The 16,762-nt window shown below is 48.3% G+C and overlaps 1 protein-coding gene across 1 annotated transcript in view; it reads left to right on the top strand.

Annotated features, from left to right (window-relative positions):
* The first annotated feature begins 368 nt into the window (after nt 1–368).
* DDHD1 (DDHD domain containing 1) overlaps nt 369–16,762 on the top strand; it is a 72,645-nt gene continuing 56,251 nt past the window's right edge. The window contains exon 1 of the mRNA XM_074149259.1: nt 369–1,086. Within this exon, the coding sequence (XP_074005360.1) occupies nt 369–1,086 (718 nt within the window). The remainder of the gene's footprint in view (nt 1,087–16,762) is intronic.

A 16,762-nucleotide genomic window follows, 5' to 3' on the forward strand; every position in this document is an offset into this window, starting at 1 on the left:
GGGCTGTAGACTGTCTGGGGGTGTCACACACAGAGGGGGCTGTAGTCTGTGTTTGGGGGTGTCACACACAGACACACGGGGCTACACCTGCCTCCGAAGGTCTTCCCCCCCCCTCCCCGGGCCGTGTCCCCGCTCGCCCCGCACGCACCCCCCCCCCCCCCCCCACTTCCCGCCCCCGCGTGCCCGCAGGCCGCGTGCCTCCGCCCCGCCCCCGGCCGCGTCGCGCCGCGCGTGACGAGGAGGCACCGCCCCCGCCCGGAGGGAGCCGGCGGCGGCTGCGGCAGCCGCGGGTCCGGGCGGGCGGGAGGGAGGGAGAGGGGGCGGCGGGGCGGGGGGAGGCGGCACCGCCGGGCCGGGCGCGCTGCGGCATGGATTACCCCGAGCCCGCCTCGCCGCAGGCCGCCTGGGAGCTGCCCGGTGAAGTAGCCAGCGGCTACTACGAGCGACCGGCCCGCGGCGAGGAGGAAGCGGCGGCGGAGGAGGAGGAGGAGGAGGAAGCAGCAGCAGCAGCGGCGGCGGCGGCAGGGAGCCGCGGCGTGCAGCATCCCCTCGGCCGCCCGCCCCGCCGCCCCCCGCCGCTACTCCGCGCCGCCCTCTCCACCTCCTCCTCCGAGGGGGAGCCGGAGGCCGCCCCGCCGCGGGAGCCCAGCCTGAGCGACGAGGCCGGCGGCGGCGATTTCGACTCGGCCGAGTCCTTGCGCTACTCCACCGGCACCGGCGGCGAGGGCAGCGAGGTAGAGGGAGCGGGGCTGGCCAGCAGCGAGAGCGGCGGCAGCGGCTTCTCCCTGGCGGCGGCCGCCCTGCCCGAGAGGAGGCGGCCGGGCGGCGGCCGGCCCCGCTATGAGGTGGTGCGGGAGCTGGGCGCCGAGGAGGTGCGCTGGTTCTACCGGGAGGACCGAAAGACCTGGAAGCCCTTCATCGGCTACGACTCGCTGCGGATCGAGCTGGCCTACCGCGCCCTCGGACCCGCCGCCGGGGCCCCGGGCGAGCCGCGGGAGGGCGAGGCGGTGGAGCCGGTCTGCGTGCGGAGCGGGCTCTACGAGGTGGACGTGGCCAGCGCCGAGAGCTACCCCGTCTACTGGAACCGTGAGTGCCGCCGTCCCCTCCCGCGGGGATGTCCCCCGCCCCCCCTTCCCCTCCCGCGGGGTGTCCCCCCACCTTTCCTTCCGGAGGGGATGTCCCCCCCTCTTCCCCTCCCGCGGGGTGTCCCCCACCTTTCCTTCCGGAGGGGATGTCCCCCCCTCTTCCCCTCCCGCGGGGTGTCCCCCCCTCTTCCCCTCCCGCGGGGACCCCGGCGGGGATGTCCCCCCCTCTTCCCCTCCCGCGGGGTGTCCCTCCCCTTCCCTTCCTGCGGGGACCCCGGCAGGGGAGGTCACGTCCCCCCCTCCCCGTCCCGCGGGGACCCCCCTTCCCCTCCGGCCAGGACGTGTGGGGGGATCCCGATGTTCTCACACCGAGACCGTGGGGGGCACCTGGGCTGCCTCTCGCCTCCCGCTGTCCCCAAAAAGGGACGCTGGGCATCCCCTGTATGCACAGAGACACTGCACTGGGTGTCCCGTACCCCCCCTCTCGTGGGGACACCAGGTAGCCCTTCCTGCCCCTCCAGCGCACCCCCATAGGTAAATGGGGGTCTGAGCACTCCCCATCACACAAACCCGGGTGTGCAGAGGACTGGACATCCCATGCTACGCGCACGCGCTTGGGATACAGGACAAATCGTTGTCCAGGGAAAGGGGACCCTGAGCGCCCATCTGTCACACACCTGAGCAAAGAAGGATTTGCTGTAGTCTGTGTTTGGGGGTGTCTCGTACACACACACGGAGCTGTAGGCTGTGTTTGGGGGGGTGTCACACACACACCCGGGGCTGTAGGCTGTGTTTGGGGGGGTGTCACACACACACCCGGGGCTGTAGGCTGTGTTTGGGGGGGTGTCACACACACACCCGGGGCTGTAGGCTGTGTTTGGGGGGGTGTCACACACACACCCGGAGCTGTAGGCTGTGTTTGGGGGGGTGTCACACACACACCCGGAGCTGTAGGCTGTGTTTGGGGGGGTGTCACACACACACCCGGAGCTGTAGGCTGTGTTTGGGGGGGTGTCACACACACACCCGGGGCTGTAGGCTGTGTTTGGGGGGGTGTCACACACACACCCGGAGCTGTAGGCTGTGTCTTCTGAGTCTTAGACTTGGGAGAAGGGTGAACTGGGCACCTCTTCAGCCACTTCCAGCTGCAAAGGGAACTGGGCATCTTTCCCTCTCTCCCCCCCCCTGGTGCCCATACACCTGGAGGAAAGGGGGATCTGGGCATCTTCTCATTTCTTGACACGTGCAGAAGAAAGCGGGAGGGAAGGTGACGGAGAACCTTCTTGCTTATGCTTTCCTTTTCCTAAACAAAGGGTGAGTGAGGGTGGATATTTGCCTCGAGCTCCCCTTTCCCTCAAGATGCACACCCTTCCTTCAGAAGGAGCAGGGTAGGAACAGGAATTCTTTGGCCGCTGCCTCCCCGCCGCACACACGCTTCTGATCCCTTGTCTTCAGTGAGGAACTATGGAAGTGAGGGCTGATACCCGGCTTCCCCTCTGCTACCCTTGTCCTCTCCACTGGGAAGAAGAGGATGTTGTGCTTCATCTTCCCTTCCCTGTCACTGCTCCGTTGGGAAGGGGCATGAAATAGGACTTCTCCTCCTTTCTGTTGGAAGGAATGCAACGGGCGTTTGGGATACACACATCATCCTTACTTCGTGCCCTTCCAATAGACAGGTATTTGCTTCACTCCCACACCTTGGAAATGGGGTGGTGACACACTCCCTCTGCCGCCCTTCCCTTTGGATTTGCGCTTTGCTGGAAGAGAGGGAACCTTGGGGAACAGAGGCGGAAGAAGAGCAGGTACCTCAGCTCTTCTCCCTCTTTCTTTGGCAGGGAATGTCTCCCAGGGTTTCCCTGGAGCAGACAAGCCGTTCTCACCCTCCATCCCTGAGAACTTGCTTTCCAAGTGCGTTCCTTCAGGGACAAGGGAAATGTTAAGGAGTAGAGCGAGCAGCCGAGCGATAGACCAGTGTCCTGGTACTTGGTGCGTCTGCCACATGGTTACTGGAAGGAGAAGGTGCAGGTCATCCAAGGGGTGAGGAAACTGCTGCCGTCCCTCTTGTAACGGTGCCGAGGGGAGCGAGCCAGCAGAGCCTTCAGGTGAGGCAGGATTGCTCCCGGTAACGGGAGCAGGAGGCTGCGCTCGTCAGCAGCTTAAAGGTTTAATTTCTTGACCCTGTGCCTTGTCCATTTTGGAAGCTGATTCAGCCTCCTTAAGCCTGAGGAGCAGATGTTGCAGATGACAGCATACGCTGCGCCCAGACGGCTTCTGGTGCCTGGAAGGAGAGATTCCCAGAGGTTAGCAGCAAGAGGCAGGCGCTGGGCAGGGGAGAAATAAACTCACGGGCCTGAGAAGACTAACGACGGGGATGTTTTTTAGTCCTCAGAAAGCTGATTAAGGAGGGTGCTCAAGTCTTTTCTTATTAGCGAGTCCGCTCGTTCACAAGACTAAGATAAACTTCTGGTGTTTGAAGGGTCTGTCGGTGTCTTCTGCTCTAAACCCTCCTTCATTTGCACGTTTCCTTGCCTCTGCTCCCTGTGTGTGTAACTTCTCTCGCCTTTCTCCCGTTCTTTCAAGCAAGGTCAGATCCCAGGGATTCCACCTCATCTTTTTGAAGGCCCTGGTGTAGCTGTTACTCCCAAAATTATTCCCATTTGGCAGGGTGCATGTAATTTTGGATCCAGAGTGTATCTAGCTACGACGCTGGCTCGCCGTAGGGTGGGAGGGAGCCGGTGGTGGCAAACCAGATCCCACACGGGCAAATTCCATGAGTAAGGGAAGAGAATCTCGCACTCTGATCCCACAAACATGAGGTTTAATAACCACAGCCGACATAAAAAAAAATTCTGAGGTGCACGTTAAAGAGCGCAGAAGCTGCTGTCTGCTTCTGCTGATTCACGTTTTTCGGTTCAGGGCAAAGGTCAAAAGCTTTTTATCTTCGTTATTCTTGCCTGTTTTGTTCTTTTTTTTTTTTTTTCCACGTATGTGCCGTATTTGAGGGAAGGCTCCTATCTCACGGCCACAACACCGAACGCGCTGACAGTTCTTCAGCTATTGTGGCGTCTTCATGACGGGGAAACGTTGACTGTAGCTCGGCACGTGCTGAAATATTCTTTCATTCCACGTCTTGAGAAATTCTAAGCTCATCACAGGATTCGTCCGTAACGTCAGGAATATCAGACTGAGTTACAATTTGAGCAGATTAATTACTGAGAATTTTATCCTTACCTTGTGACCTCTGGGACTTACTTAATTAGCGTTGCAGAACTAGCAAAGAGAGCGCGAGAGGATGAAAATGATTAGTGTAGGCTTCCAGATAAGTGAGTAACTTGGAGTTGAGCTGCTTCTGCTCTTCTGTGGGTGTAAGGATGAGTGATATTTTATAGTGGGTCTTCTCTTTGAATTTTCTTGGATTATCCAGCCCTCGCCTGCCCTTCCGGTTGAATTTCACTGAATTTTTAGAGTTGGAAGGGACCATAAAGATCATCTAGTCCAACTCCCCTGCTGAAGCAGGATTGCCCAGAGCAGGTATGAATGCCTTCCTTGAATGCCTTTTAGATGCCACATTTTGATCTTTGAAGAGGGATGTTTTACAGCCATTTTTCTGTAGGTGTGCTCGGTTTAGTTTTCAAAGTCCTGGGTGAGTCCGTTAAATCTGCAGCCTGTGGACTTGGGGGTGACACTCTCCTGTTCCTCGGCCTGTGAGTTTGTCCCATTTAGCTCTTGCCTTATATCTGGTATTTGCTTTTCCCCTTGCTTTTTGATGGTTACGTTGTCGAGTTTGCCTGTATTTAGTTCTCCCAGGCAGTGTTTTCTTAGAATGCTTTCACTCTCCAGGTAGTCGTCTTCATCCTGGCTTGTTCTCCAGTTTCAATTCTGACTGTATATTGGGGACGCTCATCACCTTGGCTGACATCTGTCCTGCAACAGTAGTTTTTAAAATAAGTGGGACTTTTGTAAAATCTGGTGGTATGTGGAGAGAAGCAACATGAAACGTGTATTTCTACAGCTATTTGGGGAGTCTGCGGAGCAATGTCTGTTAGGGAAGGATAAAATACTCCACTCCCAGACACAGGTTTGGTAAGAATATTTTTGTTTTTTTTTTAACATGTATGCTTTTGCGACTAATAATTGCAGAAGTCTATTAAGTAAAATATCTTTTGTTGTATTTAAAAACATTTTGTTCACTAGGACCATCCCCAAGCGAAGAGGTAAAAGTAATTTCTGCTCTGCTGATATTACAGATGTTTTACTGACTGTAGCCTGGAAATACCTGTAAATACAGCATACAAATTTTAAATGAGCAGCTTAAAAAAAGCCCTTATTTCAGCTGCCTTTAAGCTTGGCCTTGAAAGAACTATCCAAGACCCTGTGTTTTCTTTGGTAAGCTCTCTGTGAGCTGCTTTGTAAGCTGGAAGAAGAGGCAATCATTAGCACCTTGTGAAAAGCCTCTGCAGGTGGAGCTTCTGCAAAATGAGGGGTGAATGCCAGGGAAGTGTTACCTGCCCTCTGAGCTTAGAGTCGGTCAGAATTCCTGAGAAATCTAGGAGTATAGTAGCTGATGCTCAGTACCAGCTGATTACAAAAGGCTGTTTTCTTAGTGGATTGGGTTTGTTTGGGTTTTTTTTTTTTTTTTTTTTTTTTTAATCATGCGCTTGTTTTGATGTAGGAGGTGGAGGTCAGCAGTAAGATACGAAGCCTTTTGTATCTCAGCCGCTGGTGGTTCTTTGTGCTGCACTGTCAAGACTATAAAAACCCACGCTTTTTGAGCTGTAAGGTGCCTCTCCGCTCTGTGGAGGAGCTGTGGGTGCTTGTGCCTTCCCTGGAGCTGGCAGCGTGGGATTTATAGGTTGACGCTTTGCAGCCTGGCATCCCCGGAACCCATCTTGAAGCCCCACTAAACCTCTTGCCTGGCTGCGTTAATCAATGCCTGATACTTCTGAGGCCGCGTGCTCAGTGTATGGGCTTTGTATTCTGGAATACAAATAGTATTAAAACAGATTTATGAGGCAAGAGGAAAATTAAGGGTTTGGAATCGAGAGATTATCGGTATGCTTGCGGCTTGCGTTTGTTTTAGTCTGTTTTTTGCAGCAGAACACGTTTTTAGTTGCTTTAGAGCGTGCTTAGAACATTGGTTTTGGTGTGTTGGACAGTCTTTGAACTTGGTCGATAGCTTCCTTTGTGTAAAGGACCTTTTGATCAAAGGCTGAATTCCTGACAACTATTTTCTTGCTTTTCTCTCCAGATATGTTACTCTTTTGCAAATAAAAATACTGATAGTTTACACGGCAACGTCAAGCATTACTTTCCCTGCTCAAAATCTTGCCTGGGTTTTACTTTTCTGCCTCTGTTCTTATCACTCCGTCCTTCCAAAAGTATCTTGTAGCTTAGTTTTGACCAGCCAGAAGAAACAATTTTTAGACTTGCAGTGCTCTGTGTATTAAATCACAAATTACGTTTGTTTGTTTGTATGTTCTGGTTGTGTTTATGGTCACTGGTACTTTATTTCAGCAGAGAGAACTTGTGACATTTCGGATGCTTTTGCTAGAACAGGTGGGAGATGGCAGCATTTTGCTTGGACGTCTCTTTGAGGGCAAGTTTCTTCCCTGTCCTCAGCTTTTATTTAAGCAAAATGAATCTGTTGTCACAGAATCACAGAATGATATGGGAGGGAGGGAAGGAAGGGACCTCTGGAGATCATCCAGTGCAACCCCCTGCCAGAGCAGGTCCACCCAGAGCAGGTTGCACAGGAACGTGTCCAGGTGGGTTTTGAATGTCTCCAGAGAAGGAGACTCCACCACCTCTCTGGGCAGCCTCTTCCAGGGCTCTGCCACCCTCACAGGAAAGAAGTTCCTCCTCATGTTTAGATGGAATTTCTTATGTTCAAGTTTGTGCCCGCTACCTCTTGTCCTGTCACTGGGCACCACTGAAAAAACACTGGCCCCATCCTCCTGACACCCACCCTTTAAATATTTATAGGTGTTGATCAGATCCCCCCTCAGCCTTCTCTTCTCCAGACTAAAAAGACCCAAGTCCCTCAGCCTTTTCTCATGAGAGAGATGCTCCAGGCCCCTCATCATCTTTGTGGTCCTCTGCTGTCCCCTCTCCAGCAGTTCCCTGTCCTTCTTGAACTGGGGAGCCCAGAACTGTCTTGCTTCTGTAAATGATAGCAGAATTGCTCTCCAGTGGATGGTGTCAGCTACAGCAGAGTAGGATGGATTCAGCTTGGAAAGCGAGTTGTGCTTGCCCTTGATGTGGTCCAACATTTTTCCTGCTGGATGTGGTCAACAAGGAAGGAGGCAGAGATGCAGGGAATACTTGGGTTGCAAATTGTGGGTGACAGGGTGTTATCTATTGTAACTGAGAAAGCAAAAAACGTTTGTGGGATGAGGAGGATCAGGAGTTCTGTTCTGACTTAGTTCAGGATTCACTACCGATTCAGCTGTGGCGATAGCAAAGGAATAGGATGGGATTTAATTTGGAGGTGACAAGGCTAGATTAAAGATAGATGAGAGGTGAAATTCTGCGTGTATGTGTGCGTAGAGGAGAATTTAATTCTTTTCTAGGGAAAAAACCTGATACTGGAGGCAAAGAGACACCTTGGGCAGATCTTTTTACTGTGAGAGGAGCACGACACGAATCTGCAAGAGCTGATACCGTGCAAGTTAGCGAGCAGAAGGGCTAGAGGGGAGAAAAATCTGCAAAGGAGCAAGAAATTAAAACAAGAAGCGTGAGCAGTTCTTTCGGTGGTATCCGTAAGGCTGAAAAAAAAGGGAAGATGAAGTAGAAGTAGTGGTTTTGAGTAGGTTGCAAGTAGGTGAAGCCACACTAGAAGCTTCAGAGATTGTAAATTGGATGGTTGGTGAGTGCTGGGATGAAGGGAGCATCAGGTACGAGTGGGGTCCCGGGCAGTGATATTTAAGATGAAAGAGATTAAAATTTGTTGGGTGGTGGGTTGTTTTTTTTTTTTTGGGGGGGGGGGGGGAACTCCTATAGGGCAAAAAAAAAATGAAGGAGAAAATCTGGAGATGAAAGTGTAGGAAAATCAGGAGGTGGGGTGGAATAGGCAGAAAAAGGAATTGAGGCCAGGAGAAAAAAAAAATGCCTGCAGAGGAGAAGATGAGAGCAAAGGTCAGTGTGCTCTGGAATATCTTTATCTTGCTCATTAGTGGTAGGTCTGAGGTTTGCACAGGAAAAATCTTGCTTTTTTTTTTTTTTAAAAAAAAAAAAGATATTTCTGTATAGGAAACCTCAAACTGTACGTACATGATCATCGCCTGCCAGGAGAGCTCACGCTGGGCTGAAGCTGGTGCGATTGTGCAAACGCCCCGTGACTTTCGGTGGGATCTAAGCCTGTGCTCACATGTTTGTCGTGTGACACAGTCGGTGGTTTGTGGGTCGGTTTAGCTTTCACCCTAATCCGGTTTCAAAAAAACTGCGGGTTTCTCTGGGTGAGAAAAGAGCTGATGAGGCACTTTGCTCCTGCAGCTTCCCGACCCCGGCAGCAAACGCCGGTGGTGTGAAGTGAAGCATCTCCAGTACTGGTATTGAAGTTTGGTGAGGTGTTTTAATTGGTAAGGATTCAATAAAAATAAAGCTCTAAACTTAAATCCGCAGCCTTGCTTCATGTGTCAGCAGTCCAAGGGTTTTTAATGAGCTTTTCTCGCTCATCACGGACATGGCTGGTGCGGTGAGATTTAGAGTTTTGACTTGGACCATCAGCTTCAGCTCTGTGTCAAGAGCAATTGTAGAGGTATTAATTTTAAACTATTATCTTAAACCAGAAAAATCCACCTTAAAAACCGTGATACACACTGTATTTTGGGGTGGTGTACGGCAGTTGAGATGAGAGAGGACTTTGAGGGCATTCATCTCTTTTTGAGGGGTTCCTTCTGTGTTTGGCATTCGAACCAGCCCAAAAGACCAGCCTTTCATTATTATTTTAGATTGCTCAGTTTGGGTAAACTGATTAAAAAATGGTTCAGGGAAGAACAATTACAAGCTGTTGCTTGAATATGGCCTCAAGTTGCGCCAGGGGAGGTTCAGATTGGATAATGGAAAAAATTTTTACATGGAAAGGGTTATTAAGCCTTGGAATGGGCTGCCCAGGGAAGTGGTTGAGGCACCATCCCTGGAGGTATTTAAAGGATGGGGTGCTTAGTGACGTGGTTTAGTGGTGGTTTTTATCAGAGTTAGGTTGATGGTTGGACTAGATGATCTTGAAGATCCCTTCCAACCTGGACAATTCTGTGAATACTTGAGATGGTCTTTGGTAAAACAGCGGCAATTTCACGTTTTCAGTGGACCAAAGTGCATGTTTCTCCCGTGCTGCATCTAAGGCTGATCTGTGTAGGTCATAGATCAGACTCTGGGAAGAAAATCCCATCTGTGCCAGTCAGATTGCTCTTAATGTGCTTAGTCGCTGCGAAACTCCAAAGGAACTTCCACCTGTGATTTCGAAATTGCTTCAATAAAGCAATTTAGAACCATTCGGTGGCCCAGCAAAATAATATCCTTTACCGCTCAGTGAATGAAATCTCTTTTCATCTCGGACGCTGAATAAATAAAAAAAAAAAAAAAAATAAAAGGCTGGCGCTGTAAATCCACATAGCTCTAAGTTTGCCGAGGCCGGGATTTCACCCTTGAACTCCTCTTCAGGTTATGTTGGTAGTTTTTGAAAGGGCTGAAGGGATTGCCTGTGTTTGTGGTTAAACAAAGGAAGGTCACCCAGGGTTTGATTAAGTGGCTCCATTTATTTAAATGGCAATAACCTGCTCTATTCTGAAATACTATGTTAGGGAATAGCCATAAAGCTAAAGAACATTAAGCTATTTTAAAAAAAAAAAAAAAAAAAGGTCAAAAAGTCTGTTATGTTACGTAGCAAACATGAAATAGTGAAATTTTAATTTTGGGCTATTTTTTATAACACCTGTTTGTTCGCCAAGCAAGCACGATCGTGTCACTGGCAGTAAAATGTAGGAATCTTTAATCTCATGGTCGATTTCTGTAACAGTCTATTCTCATAATTAAGTTTCCTATCCTCGTGACTGTTTTGTTTTTGTTTTTTTTGGTGGGGTTGGGTTTTTTTGTTTGTTTGTTTTTTTTGGTAGTTGTTTGGTTTTTTTCCTTCACAAGACTCTACAAACCCAGCTATGAGCAAAAAGTCTTACGAGCTGCACAGTAGTGAATTTACCCAAAATATAATTTTAGACTTGATGTAATGGGAATGGATAGGAAATTTTAAAAAGTCTCCGAAAGTCATCCTTGATGTTACTGTGGAATCCGTTATTTCAGCGATTTGTGTCGACGTTGAGGTTCTTGTGTGTATTACAGTTGCTTGAAGTGCTGAGACACGAGATGTTCCAAGATATGCACCAAGACATAAGATGTTCAGCACTTTCAGCAGGTCTTTAAGAAATAAAATAAAAAGTGACCATTTCCCCTCCCCCCCCCCTTTTTTTTTTTTCCCTAATTAAATGTGTGGGCGCTTCCCTTCGTTATTTAAATAGCTTTAAAATAGTCACAGGGTAGTCTCGCAGTTACCTTCAGCTTGTGCAGGTGTTACCCTCGTGTGCTGCAAATTGTTTGCAACTGTAGTAATTGGGGAAGTCAAATTTAAGGACCAGAAATCACTGCGCAGAAAAGCAGGAATCCGAAATTATTGCACGAAAAAGCATCTCGAGCTGACTGCGTTTTATGAGCTGGTGTTTCTTGTCCAACCTCTTGGCTTTGGGCTTGGAGAGCTGGGAAATCGGGATTGTCCCTTTCGGCAAAACATAAGCTTTAATTTACATTTCTGAGCCTTTGGATGTTATATTTGTGGGTAAATTGTTATGGTCACCTCGAGGCTGCTGAGTGAATACTGCCTTAACTTTGCCATCAAGCCATCTGAACAGGACCTCAGCTTTGAAGCGATGGAACAGAAGCTCCGCTGAATCTTATTCTCTTACAATTTTATTCCGTCTTTTATCTTCCAGCTGGTGTTGGTAATTCCTAAACAGACCTCCTGTGGGCTTTTTGTTTAAGCTCTATTTGTTAACTTTTTAGTTATTATCTCTGTATCCTCTTGGTTTTGCAACTTTTTTCCTAGTTCTGAGCTGTACAGTATTTAATTTTTGATAAATTTTCAACCAACGTGGTGGCAGGAAACAAATTCGAGTGTTCCTGTAGTAGTGCGAGAAGGAAAATAGAGGCAAATTCTGCTCAGTTATTACTCTTCGCACCGTGTTCTGATGGAATAGTTGGCTTTTTCATGTGATTTATATCGGATGTGATCACACGGCTTAAAGGCCTTCACAAAAAAAAAGGAGTAGCTGGGCTATATATATAAATTACTGCACAGCAAGTTGGCTGATGATACCAAACTGGGAGGGGTGGCTGACACCCCGGAGGGCCGTGCCACCATCCAGCCAGACCTGGACAGGCTGGAGAGCTGGGCAAGGAAGAACCTCATGAGGTTCAACAGGGAAAAGCGTAGGGTCCTGCACCTGGGGAAGAAGAATGTCAGGCACCGATACAGGTTAGGGGTGGACCTGCTGGAGTCAAGTTCTGAAGAGAAAGATCTGGGGGTCCTGGTAGACAGCAAAATGACAATGAGCAAGCAGTGTGCTCTTGTGGCCAGGAAGGCCAACGGAATCCTGGGCTGCCTAGGGAAGAGTGTGGCCAGTAGGTCGAGGGAAGTCATTCTCCCCCTCTGCTCTGCACTGGTGAGGCCACAACTGGAATACTGCGTCCAGTTCTGGGCTCCCCAGTTCAAGAGGGATAGGGAACTACTGGAAAGAGTCCAGCGAAGGGCAACGAGGATGATTCAAGGATTGGAGCATCTCCCTTATGAAGAAAGGCTGAGAGAGCTGGGACTCTTTAGCCTGGAGAGGAGAAGGCTGAGGGGAGACCTTATCAATGCTTATAAGTATCTCAAGGGTGGGTTGAAGGAGGAGGGAGCCAGACTCTTTTCAGTGGTTGCCAGTGAGAGGACGAGGGGCAATGGGCACAAGCTGGAACATAGGAGGTTCCACTCAAATATGAGAAGAAACCTCTTCACGGTGAGGGTGCCAGAGCCCTGGAACAGGCTGCCCAGGGAGGGTGTGGAGTCCCCTTCTCTGGAGATTTTCAAGACCCACCTGGATGCAGCCCTGAGTAACATGCTCTGACACGCTCTGGGCAATCCTGCTTCGGCAGGGGAGTTGGACTAGATGATCTTTATGGTCCCTTCCAACTCTAAAAATTCAGTGAAATTCAGTGTGTATACTATATATTGCATGCAGTTTTTATTTTAACATAATTTCTGTTATTCGGAGGATTTAGGTGATTACCATAGCGCAAATTGCTGATGTTCTTGTCCCACCGCATTAATTACAGCATTTGTATTCTTTTATTCTTTGGATTTTCAGGGAAAAAAAGACCTTTTTGTGTAAAAAAATAAACAAATCCTTTGTTGCAGTCTAGATCTCTTAAACTGTTTTCCTCTAACAGTGGTAAAATATGTATGACTAATTAAAATAAACAGCTTTTCATCGGCTCGTAATCCCTGCCATTCAAATTTATTTAGAAATTCTTGGATAAATAAACCATGCAAGTTTATAACCGGCCAAATATATTGGTATCTTTCAGTTCGAAGTGCTGCCAACTGCAGATTCTATGGCGTAAGAGTCAAGGCAGTAAAGAAATCGAGGCAAATCCTTTCCTAGGGATCAAGATTGTAGGGACAAAGATAAATAACACTTTATATTATAGGTGTGGAATTCTCTATTGGGGGCAAAAAAAACCGTTAAATTACAACATGATAAATATCCATGTATTTGATTCTCCCGTAAACCAAAAATAACTGGAAGAATGTAGTCTAAGCTTTCTAAAATAATCTGAATATCCAAGGCGTGAATGAATTTATTGAAAATTAATAGGAGTGAGTGAAATTGGGTGCTAAAATGGCAATTTTGCTTCATCGCTTTTTAATGGTAATTATTCGAATAGCTTGCATCGTGTTCTCTGGATGAATCGCAGAAAAATCTTCAAAGAACAGGACCTGTGTGAGATTAAACAGAGGAATTGTATTTATCAAGGCACACCTTTGCTCTTTCCCACACTCCACAGGTTATACTGAAAAATCTCCTTTTGTGTTGCGGTCGCCTCGTTTCCTCGCCCAACCCAGGGGTATTCAGTGCAATTGCCCTTAGTATATATGTCACTCTTTCTTAACTGAAATGCCACTTGCTTTTGGAGCTGGTGACTTTTAGCGTCAGTAGATCATCATCACGGTGATTGGAGTTTGACTATGACCCGGGCTGAAATCCAGCATTACACGCTTAAAATATTATAGCCATCGTTGTTGAGTTTTGAGAACAGATGTTAATGGGAAAGTTGGGTTTTCCTACTTTACTGTGATCACAAATTTGATTTTTTTTTTGGTTCTGAAAGACAGAGTTCAGTTTTCTTTAAACCACCCTTTGCCTCTGATGGAAGGAAATCTCATTTACTCGCTTCCTCTGTCTACCAGGTACTTTTTCTCTGGAGGTTTCCTGGTAGCACAGCGATCAAACCTGAAACAAGACCAGCTTGTGGTTCAGGTGCTGTGGCTGCACACAGAGAGTGCATTGGTTTAAAGGGGAGCGGGGGGAAGAAAAAAAAAAAAAGGCAATTCTTGGATCCCCCCTAAAATCCCACCGAGCTTTGGAAAACAGAATTTTAAATCCTTATTCTGAACTCAAAGCCCCGTAACAATCTGTCTTTGGATCTGGAAGTGATTTATGTTTCCATCTAAATGCCCTTTCCAGACCCAGAGCCAGATATACGAGTTTATTCCCAAGCTAAACTATCCTGGAAAGATTTTGCAATAAATTTTTTTCTTTCTTATTTGAAACGTGCCAATTTTTCCTGGCTGAGCCTTTGTGGAAAAGGCACTGCCCATCGTATGTTTGAGAGCTGCTGTTGAGTGCTCTTGTAAAGAACCACTATGGGAAAGTTACTCGCAGGCAAAAAGAGCCTGAAAATGTTTATTTTAACGCTCTGTGTTTAGAATTTTAGAAATCTGTAGGTGGAAATTCCCACGTGAAAAACTTAAAGCCCTTCAAAACTGAAAAAGAGGTGTCTTGTATTCATGTGGTTTGGAGTACAAAATAGTATTCATATCATTATTGTGATTTTTTAAAAAAAAAAAAAAAATAATAATCTTTTTACGGATTCGATGAATGGAGCCTCGTCAGAATGCTTAGTCAAGACTTAAGGAATTGCTTACAGATTTTCCCAGTACGGATTAACATCTGACGTAGTCGTGTCATGGCTTTGGTGACAATGGCATCCTTTATCTGCCCTCGCCTATTCCGTGCATTTCATTTCTTCCTACAGACGGCGCTTTGTTTGTAAAGGCAGCCTGACTGGATCTGGGTGTATCACCACGTATCCGAAAAAACGCGGATCTCTGACAGGTGTGAAAAATAGGGGAATCCAGCAAAGGTTAAGACAAGTGCGTGATGAGAGGTGGCTGTATATGGTGATTATTGACATTGCTGTGCTTGACTTGAATTTCGGGAAAACTAAATACTCGTGTTTTGCGCTTCACTGGTGGGATGTAGACTCCAAAATTAGTTTAAATTTTCATAGGCGATTGAATTTTCTACATCGTTTGTGGTGAATGTTAACTTCTGCAGTTTAAAGCTGCTCAGATCTTTAGTTCTTCTGATACCTGTGGATTCATATCCATTAAATAATCACAGGGTTCGAACACCCCAACCCCTTTATTCACCTGATGGATCGTCAGCATCCGAAATTCAGCGCCTAACAATTGGCTTCTATCTGGAGTAGCTACTTGAGCAGTGCCAAACTGCTAAAGCAACTGTAGGGTTGCCTGCAGGATTCCCAGTCACTGGAATGCTTGGGTAACTGGGGGAACACCAGTTACCAGCACCAAGTGAAAGGATACTTCAGTGGTAATTTGGGCTCCTTGCTCATCATTATGAGACACCTCCCCTGCAGTGCTGCCTCCAGCTCTGGGGCCACCAACAGCAGAAGGACATGGACCTGTTGGAGCGGGGCCAGAGGAGGCTACGGAGATGCTGGGAGGGCTGGAGCCCCTCTGCTGTGAGGACAGGCTGAGAGAGTTGGGGGGGTTCAGCCTGGAGAAGAGAAGGCTCCGCGGAGACCTTAGAGCCCCTTCCAGTCCCTAAAGGGGCTCCAGGAGAGATGGGGAAGGACTCTTGGTCAGGGAGGGGAGCCATAGGACGAGGGGGAAGGGTTTGACACTGAAAGAGGGGAGATTGAGATGAGATCTCGGGAAGAAATTCTTTATTATGAGAATGGTGAGACCCTGGCCCAGGTTGCCCAGAGAAGCTGTGGCTGCCCCATCCCTGGAGGGGTTTAAGACCAGGTTGGACAGGGTTTTGAGCAACCAGGTCTGGTGGGAGGTGTCCCTGCCCTGGGCAGGGGGGTGGGACTGGGTGATCTTTAAGGTCCCTTCCAACTCAAACCATTCTGTGATACTGGTGTCCATGGGCACAACGAGCACTAGTGGTGTATCTGCAGTGGAGGGCAGCGCAGAGACTTCTGAGCCACCATCAGGTGTAGTGGGACATGCCGGTTCCCAGTGTGGTGCTCTGCGAAGGAGATGCTTGTGCGGCCTGAGCTCATGGCTGTGCTGACTGAGCCATGAGGCCGGGCTAGAAGCCACCACCCTTGGCTGGGTCACCTTGCCCTGCTGCGTTTGTACTGGTCTGGTGATAGGTCCAATAGATTCCTTCCTTTGCTTAGTAACTCTGAAATCTCTGTGCTCCCTGTTGTTTCTTATTCGGTTGGGTTTTTTGGTTGGGTTTTTTGTTTGTTTTTTTAACGTAATTTTCATGTACTTTTTCTTTGCATTTATTGTTTCTTTGCTAAGTTGTCCTCACCAGCTTTTTTCCCCACCTTCCAGGTAGGAGCAGATCTTTGAGTAGGAAAGCCTATATCTTTTCCCACCTCCTTTTTTGCGGTTGAGCTTGCTTTTGGCCAACTCTATACATACACAGTACGGAACAGCATGGGTTAGCGTGCACTGGAGGTCGGTGGTCCCACTGGTCTGGGGTCTCAGCAGACCTGTCTCTGTGCTGGTCCCATGAGGTTGGAGATTGGGGTCCTACAGGCTTGTGGAGCACAGGACACACACAGCATTCCTCCTTCTTGATTTTCCAGATGTAGGAGGAGAAATTCTGAGCTACAACGGATATTATCATCTCCGCTTGCTTGCAGGGATGGGTATAAGAGGAGGATTCTTGCTCTCTATAGCCCCAGTAATTAGTGTGGGTATAAAACACAGTTTGGTGAAGAATAAGCACCAGGATAGAGTTTTTGTAGAGACTTCTCTTTTTTTCACGTGAACAGCAAACGCTGGGCACCCAGTTCCTCATTTGGGGTGCCGAAACTGGAATGGCAGTGACTGAAAATGGCCTTCGGTGAAAGACTGATTTTTAATTAAAAAAACCAAAAACCCTTTCATCCTTAAAATCACCCTTTATGCTAATTGATGTGTAATTTGGGTTATTGTGAGTGCAATTCCCAAAGGAGGCAGGGTTCTGTGTAGTCAGGGTCAGCACATGGGGTTTTGTATCTCCTCCTCAGTCTGCATCCTCTTGGTAACTTTGAAACCAATGGTCGTTATCACTCAAGTTTTATAGAGGAGCATGAGTCTCACAAAGTTCTTTATCTTTTGA

The sequence above is a fragment of the Numenius arquata genome, chromosome 6 (genome assembly GCF_964106895.1).
Source record: "Numenius arquata chromosome 6, bNumArq3.hap1.1, whole genome shotgun sequence".
Lineage (NCBI taxonomy): Eukaryota > Metazoa > Chordata > Aves > Charadriiformes > Scolopacidae > Numenius > Numenius arquata.